We start from the raw sequence: 8,426 nt of genomic DNA on the forward strand, positions 1-8,426 counted from the left end.
ATTCTGTGTCTGTGCGAGTAACAATTCTGTGGCCCTAAGTAAAGTTTCTGTGGCCCTAAGTAACAATTCTCTGGCACTCAGTAACAATTCTGTCTGTCCCTGAGTAACAATTCTCTGGCACTCAGTAACAATTCTGTCTGTCCCTGAGTAAAAATTCTGTGGCCCTAAGTAAAGTTTCTGGGGCCCTGAGTAACAATTCTCTGGCACTCAGTAACAATTCTGTCTGTCCCTGAGTAACAATTCTCTGGCACTCAGTAACAATTCTGTCTGTCCCTGAGTAAAAATTCTGTGGCCCTAAGTAAAGTTTCTGTGGCCCTAAGTAACAATTCTCTGGCACTCAGTAACAATTCTGTCTGTCCCTGAGTAACAATTCTCTGGCACTCAGTAACAATTCTGTCTGTCCCTGAGTAAAAATTCTCTGGCCCTAATTAAAGTTTCTGTGGCCCTAAGTAACAATTCTCTGGCACTCAGTAACAATTCTGTCTGTCCCTGAGTAACAATTCTCTGACACTCCGTAACAATTCTGTCTGTCCCTGAGTAACAATTCTCTGGCACTCAGTAACAATTCTGTCTGTCCCTGAGTAAAAATTCTGTGGCCCTAAGTAAAGTTTCTGTGGCCCTGAGTAACAATTCTCTGGCACTCCGTAACAATTCTGTCTGTCCCTGAGTATGAATTCCGTGGCCCTAACTAGCGTTTCTTTGTCCCTAAGTAAAGTTTCTGTGGCCCTCAGTAACAGTTCTGTGTCTGTGCGAGTAACAATTCTGTGTCTGTGTGAGTAACAATTCTGTGGCCCTAAGTAAAGTTTCTGTGGCCCTAAGTAACAATTCTCTGGCACTCCGTAACAATTCTGTCTGTCCCTGAGTAACAATTCTCTGGCACTCAGTAACAATTCTGTCTGTCCCTGAGTAAAAATTCTGTGGCCCTAAGTAAAGTTTCTGTGGCCCTGAGTAACAATTCTCTGGCACTCCGTAACAATTCTGTCTGTCCCTGAGTAACAATTCTCTGGCACTCAGTAACAATTCTGTCTGTCCCTGAGTAAAAATTCTGTGGCCCTAAGTAAAGTTTCTGTGGCCCAGAGTAACAATTCTCTGGCACTCCGTAACAATTCTGTCTGTCCCTGAGTATGAATTCTATGGCCCTAACTAGCGTTTCTTTGTCCCTAAGTAACAGTTCTGTGGCCCTGAGTAACAATTCTGTGTCTGTGCGAGTAACAATTCTGTGGCCCTAAGTAACAGTTCTGTGGCCCTCAGTAACAGTTCTGTGTCTGTGCGAGTAACAATTCTGTGTCTGTGCGAGTAACAATTCTGTGGCCCTAAGTAACAGTTCTGTGGCCTTCAGTAACAATTCTGTGTCTGTGCGAGTAACAATTCTGTGTCTGTGCGAGTAACAATTCTGTGGCCCTAAGTAAAGTTTCTGTGGCCCTAAGTAACAATTCTCTGGCACTCAGTAACAATTCTGTCTGTCCCTGAGTAACAATTCTCTGGCACTCAGTAACAATTCTGTCTGTCCCTGAGTAAAAATTCTGTGGCCCTAAGTAAAGTTTCTGTGGCCCTAAGTAACAATTCTCTGGCACTCAGTAACAATTCTGTCTGTCCCTGAGTAACAATTCTCTGGCACTCAGTAACAATTCTGTCTGTCCCTGAGTAACAATTCTGTGGCCCTAATAACGTTTCTGTGGCCCTAAGTAACAATTCTCTGGCACTGAGTAACAATTCTGTCTGTCCCTGATTATGAATTCTGTGGCCCTAACTAGCGTTTCTTTGTCCCTAAATAACGATTCTGTGGCCCTCATTAACAAGTCTGTGTCCCTGAGTAATGGTTCTCTGTCCCTAAGTAACTTTTCTCTGTCCCCAATTATCGTTTCTGTGGCCCTAACTCTGTCCCTGTCCCTAGTACAGAGCGGTCTGCCTCTGTTCAATAACTGCAGGCAAATGAAGAATTCCAAAATGGCCGCTATTTATAGCTCGACCATTACACAGTGCTGGCTGGCTGGCTGCTGATAGGCTGATGCGATCACATGTAGTTGAGGAATGCATTATGGGTCAGCGCGCCTTGTCTGCGCGCCTTCCCAGACATCCCCGCTCCGTCGCCGCACATGTCAGCCGCCATTTTCTGAAAAATTTCGATTCGCGCGTCCGAATTAGGCTATTTTTCGGATTCGGCACGAATCGAAATTTTTCCGATATTCGACTCGAATTCCACTTCGGATACTTCGATTCGCTCATCTCTACTTGTGATCTACCAGAACTCCCAGGTGTAACAGCGTATACCCAGAGACTGACGCAATCCTCCATTTTGTTAAGAATCTCCATGTTGTCCCTCATTTTTCCCCCTTTCCTCTCTGTTAATCCACAGGGTCATATGTGTGTTGGAAGGGTCACAGGCAGACTAGAGCACAGCAGGGAGCCCAGAGCTATAAAACACCTCTCTGAGCAAGGTGCCTGGTTGTCTGAGCAACCTGGGCCATTTAACACCTCGTAAAAAGATAACAGAGACTTCCCAGGAGTTCAAGGCATTCCAACGAAGCACAAATCAGATAAACACTTTTCAAAATCCATTTTTCCCCTGTGTCTCATATCTTGGAATATGAGAGACTTACATAAAAACCAGACATATCGTCAGACTGGCTAAGAGAAGACGAACAATTTGATGGGTTACTTGCCTTGTCTTGAATACATAGGAAAGTCGAAAAATAGATCTCGTGAACCGTTCAGTGTAGAATTTCATAATTCATATCTAATCAATCCTCAGACATGTCTGCATAATAATCTACCCACAGGTGGAATGTCACTTGTGCAGATGGAAAGTTATGGGCCAAAATATGAGTTACGAGAGATTTTGGCTCTAGTTGAGGTATCCGCCCACACCTCCACGCCCTAAACGGGGTATTGATCCTTGACTTCAGAGACACCCCCTGCTGGGAAATACAAAATGGGCTGTCAGGCCTAAGAGAGTAAAGTTGAAGACATCTCCCATTTAACATCAGTACCACATGGGGAGACCCGTGCCCTTTCGCTCTGAAACTTGGATCTGCTAACCCAGGACTTTGGCAAGTACCTTAACCCTTTAACCTCTCTCTGATATCTCTTTGCTGTGCTGTTGGTCTCTGTATATTTATATATATATCTTAGTTACATCTTTTTCTGTAAATTTTTTTATTGCACCCGTTTGACCTTTTTAGTAATAAATCTTTCCTTCTGAAAGCGTTGAACTGTTTCTATAGCTCTGTATTGCAATTTACGAATTCCTGTCTCTAAAGAGAACGCTACGGTGTTTGTTTAACCCTCTGTATAACCGTGTTATACAGACGATTACCTCAACCATTATAGTGTTATAACTGATATCGCTGAGTTTTCTCTTTCTCTGTACAAAAAGGAGGTGGTGGCAGTGTGAAGGGTTAATTGCTTAATTAACCTGACCCAGTAACAATCGCTCAGGCTGCCAGTACATCGATTGTGGTCCAATTAGCTGGAAAATCGTTGTACAGGGTGCAGCTGGGTGTGGCATTGTTACGCACGTGACATTGCGGTTTTAGACTGGCTAGTCCTTCGATCGCGAGTTTGGTGAAAAGGGCTGGGGTCTGACGCCATGATCGTGACACCAGGTCCTTTTCCTCTGTTGATTCCCCCAATTGTACCCCACTAGAATGTATGATGCATGCATATTCTTAGCTCCCAAGTGCATAACCTTACATTTATCAACATTAAACCTCATTTGGCACATAGTTGTCCAATTACACAGTGCATTGAAGTCGGCTTGTAAGTTGGGGACATCCTGAAAGGATGTTATTCCACTGCACAGCTTGGTGTCATCTGCAAACACTGAAATGGTATTTTTAATCCCAGACCCTATATAGTTTATAAATATATTAAAAAGTAATGGTCCCAACACTGAACCTTGGGGTACACCACTGACAACCCTAGACCATTCAGAGTATGAATCATTAATCAATACTCTCTGAATACAATCTTTTAGTCAGTTTTCTATCCATTTACATAGGGATTTTTCCAAGCCTGTAGACTTTACCTTGCACATTAGCCATGTGTGGGGAACTGTGTCAAACACTTTTGCAAAATCCAAGTATACCACGTCCACCGCCACCCCTCCGTTCAAGGTTTTGCTCACCTCATAAAAAGAAATCAAATTTGTTTGACAACTTCTGTCTTTCATGAATCCATGCTGTCTGTTGCCTAAAATATTTTCTTTCCAGCAAGAACTCATCTGTGTGGTCTTTTATTACATAGTTACTTAGTTAGTCTGGATGAAAAAAGACAAAAGTCCATCCAGTTCAACCATTAAAAAAAAAAAAAGTTACAATCCTACACCCTCAGTTGATCCAGAGAAAGGCAAAGAAACCCAGCAAAACATGATCTAATTTGCTCCTGCAGGGGAAAAAATTCCTTCCTGATCCCCCAAGAGGCAATCGGATATTCCCTGGATCAACACAGTTATTAAACTCTCCAGTACCTTCCCAACTATAGAAGTTAAACTAACAGGTCTTATAATTACTTGGTAAAGATTTTAACCCCTTTTTAAATATTGGCACCACATTGGCCTTACGCCAATCCAATGGTACTATGCCAGTGATTGAGGAGTCCCTAAAAATTAGAAACAATGGCTTTGAAATGACAGAGCTCAATTTTTTAAGGACCCGTGGGTGTATGCCATCTGGTCCATGTGCTTTATTTACTTTTATTCTGTCTAAATATTTTTGGATCATATCAATTGTGAGCCAATGTGGATCATCTGGAGCTGTGTCAATACCATGCCCATTATGGACATGCTCCTTTGTATACACAGAGCTGAAGAAAGTATTTAATAAATTTGCCTTCTCTTTGTCCCCAGTCACCCACTCTAGATTATTTTGTAAAGGGCCTACATGCTCGGACCTGACCTTTTTTACTATTAATATATTTGAAGAGGTTTTTGGGGTTGGTCCTGTTATCTTTTGCAATCTGTCCTTTCAATTTTTGCAGCCTTTATTTCATTTTTGCATATTCTGTTATATCCTTTGTAATGTTTAAACAATGATAGCGTTCCTTCATTTTTATACTTTATACTTAACAAAAGCTCTTTTCTGATTATCTATAGCTTTTTTAACTTTGGCCATAAGCCACATAGGTTTTATTTTTAGCCTTTCAACTTGTTGCCCATGGGATTATATTTTGCAGTGTGTTCACATACAGTCTTTTTGAAGAACTCACATTTCTGTGTTGTGTTCATTGGTGCCAATATTCCCTCCCAGTCTAAGTCTTAGAGAGTAGCTCTCAGCCTTGGGATATTAGCTCTCTTAAAATTGAGCGTTTTTATTTTTCCCGTATGTGATTGCTGTTTACAGCTAACAATAAATTAAATCATGTTATGGTCACTGCTACCCAGATGTTCTTTTATATGGACATTCGTTATAAAGTCTGCATGGTTTGAGATTACCAGGTCCAGCAGAGCATCATGCCTAGTTTGGGCCTCTATGAACTGTACCATAAAATTGTCCTGTAGTAGGTTAAAACATATTTGGCCTTTAACTATTCCTGCAGTACCATTACTCCAGTCAATTGCTGGGTAGTTAAAATCCTCCATAATAGAAACCTTGCAGCTGTACACATGCATTGAAGTCCCAGCTTCCCATGAACTCAGACACACAATGGTGAGGGGAGAGAAAAGAAAAGCCTGCAGCACACCTGGTGGGGAAGGGGGGGTGTTTGGAGAGGAGAGCAGCACAGAAACACACAGCTGGTGAGTGACACCCAGATACACTCTCTCCCCACCAACGAACCTTTGATCCCACACAGGAAGGACTGAGTCCAATAACACATAAATGTCTATAACCTGGTACATAGCTTTACTGATACAATAGGGGGCAAAGCTGGTTAGTAAAGATACAAAATTAAACATTTAGCATTTAAACAGGAACCTGGCAAGGAAACATCCTGGGGTTGCCATACCCATAGGGTTTCCATACCCACAGGCCACTAATACTGATAAGGCCCACCAAGATGTGTCAGGGGGTGAGCCAGAGCCACCTTTCCTTGAAACTGGAGTGGGGAAGTTTGGCATCTCATCAGTCCTTGGGTAGTAAAGACAACTTTCCTGAATCTCTAACAAAATGCAGCATGGTACAGTCTCTTGGATGGGCGGATCGCCCTTCTTGCTCTTTGCTTCCTCTTGGCTGGTGGAAAGGACAACGCTGTCCTGTGAGCCACTTCTGGGAGCAACAGGGGCCAAGAGTTGACTCACGAACCTTGTGTTCATCCCTATGATCATGGGATTACTCATGGGCCTTGATTTCTAAGAACACACAGCGGCCAGTGTGTCAAGGGTTACAGATTACTCAACAGCTGGTTCAATAAATGACAACTTGATCTGCAAGTAACCGTCACAGGGGTATTTCTCTGCTCTGATGCCCTGGATGTCTAAGTATTCCAACTTTTTTAGAGGCATATATAGTATTTAAAGTGCTTGTTGTATAAGTCTTTAGTCAGCAAAGTCTTTGAACGCCTGAATTAAGAGGAGCTCTTATGTAAATCCCTTCCGCCAACACTGGTACTATAGGGAAACGGCCTATTCATTTGTCAGGAACTTGGGTTTTATTGACTGATCTGGCAGGCCTCGTCAATTGGACAGTGCCCTGAATGATGCTTAAGATAAGGTCTTGAATACTGATGATTACCCCTTTATTCAACAGTGTGACTTGATATAGGAACAGGCATTTCCAATCCTATTTTTGAGGAGTCAGAAGGAACATCTCTTAGTGACTCAGGTTCGGAAGCTGGCTGACGTAGTAAGGCACCTGGCCGACTCTCTGCAATTTCTCTGTGGCCTCTATTGGTGCTCTTCTCCCTTCAACAGTCTTAGCCATTTATGTTTGTAGTGGCCTACACCTCCAAAATTGTAGAAGATAACAGAATCTTCTGACTGCTCAGCAGGAGTGACGTGTATCATCTTCCCAAGCTGCTCACTGATTCTTCCTGCTAGCAGGCTCACAATTTCCATTAGTTAGGATGCTTCCACTTTCATTGCAGCTATTTCTGAGTTAATCTCCACTGAAGTAGCCACCCTGACTCCCACAGCATGTTCTGACCCCAGTCTCTACTTTTCAGACAGTGCTTGAGATGTGGTCTTTTTCAACACCTGATTCATACTCAGACTAGTCCTCGTTCTCTGAGACGTGCTCTCCAGCCTCAGCAGGGTGCATGAGGACCTCCTCTTTCTTGAGTGTTTGCTTTGATCTAGTGTTTGAATTTTGATTTTTCTCATTCATCAAAGCCTCTTCCTTTATGACTAGGTTGGAGTATTTCTTAAGCCCATCAGAATAAATTTTAGGACAATGGGAAGGTTTGGATGGCTCCCTGTAATGTTTGGTCGAGCCGGACGCTGTTGGCATCTTGTGGCTCTATCCCTTTCTTCTGGATGATCTGATGCAGAATCTTATCCACTTGGGTTATGTGGTCAGAGAGTTTCTCCCCTGTGTGTTGACAGGAGTGTTGAAACTGGTACCTGAGATGAAAAAGTTTCTCTACTTTCCCAAACACAGCATATAGTGCCTCAATGTAGTCTGAGGCTGTACAGTTCTGTTTCCCCAGTTTTAGATTACAAATCTCTCCAGCAGCTGGACCCCTCAGACTCTCACTGACTCTTTGCTTCTTTAGGTCCTCTGGGATCTCCCACTCCTCTAGTGCCTTAGAGGCTTGATCCATTCATGTTTCAAAGTTCTCTTCTCTGGATGGGATGGGAATTCTTCCTGAAAAGAACCTCAATTTCCTATACCCATGCTTAAAGGGAAAGGAACTATTCTTCACAAAGTCCAGCCACTTCAGGCTCTGGTGAATTTCCCTTATCCATTCTAAGAGTATATAGGTGTGAGAGATGACTCAATTCGTTTCCATGTCCAGTACGAACACTCGCTGATCAGGAACTAGTGCCCTTATGGCTTGATGGATCTGATCTTCCACCTATGTGTTTCTGGGCATAGCAGCCACTAAGCTTGATTCCATTTGACTATTTTACATTGTGCCAGCAGGATCCATGTTGGCTGTCTCTGGCTTGTTATCTTGGTAACTTGCTTATAGAACAAATGTATCGCGGACAAGCCCTCATTACCCCCCGAAGGAGCCGCTGGTGATGATGGGTCCTCTGTTCTCTGCCATGACTCTTTAACCTGCTCAGTCCCCATTAGACATGTGCAGTTCGTTTCATTCCGAATCAAAATTCAGACAAAATTTTCATTATTCAGAGGTTTGGATGTATCCAAATTTCTGAATTACAATAATAATAAATTTAAACAAATCTGAAAAAAAAAACAAAATTATAAACCAAAATCAGAGTTTTTGTATAGCATTTTAACATAAAATGAATAGAGCATGTATTCAATAAAACCATACATTGCTACTACAATGATAAAACCATGTAGCATTATTATTATTATACT

At 42.4% G+C, this 8,426-nt stretch overlaps 1 protein-coding gene across 1 annotated transcript; it reads right to left on the minus strand.

The window, feature by feature from the left end:
- Nucleotides 1–7,317: 7,317 nt before the first annotated feature.
- Nucleotides 7,318–7,695, minus strand: LOC149447452 (paraneoplastic antigen Ma1 homolog). The gene has a single exon (XM_089652594.1). The coding sequence runs from the start codon at nucleotides 7,693–7,695 to the stop codon at nucleotides 7,318–7,320; it is 378 nt and encodes a 125-aa protein (XP_089508720.1).
- Nucleotides 7,696–8,426: the final 731 nt, after the last annotated feature.

Source organism: Staurois parvus, unplaced genomic scaffold, assembly GCF_062004578.1.
Source record: "Staurois parvus isolate SC_StPar_1 unplaced genomic scaffold, SC_StPar_1.0 ptg000686l, whole genome shotgun sequence".
NCBI lineage: Eukaryota > Metazoa > Chordata > Amphibia > Anura > Ranidae > Staurois > Staurois parvus.

What these genes read in the sequence shown, in the direction of transcription:
- LOC149447452 (XM_089652594.1), bottom strand. Translation starts at nt 7,695, where the DNA reads ATGGATCAAGCCTCTAAGGCACTAGAGGAGTGGGAGATCCCAGAGGAC.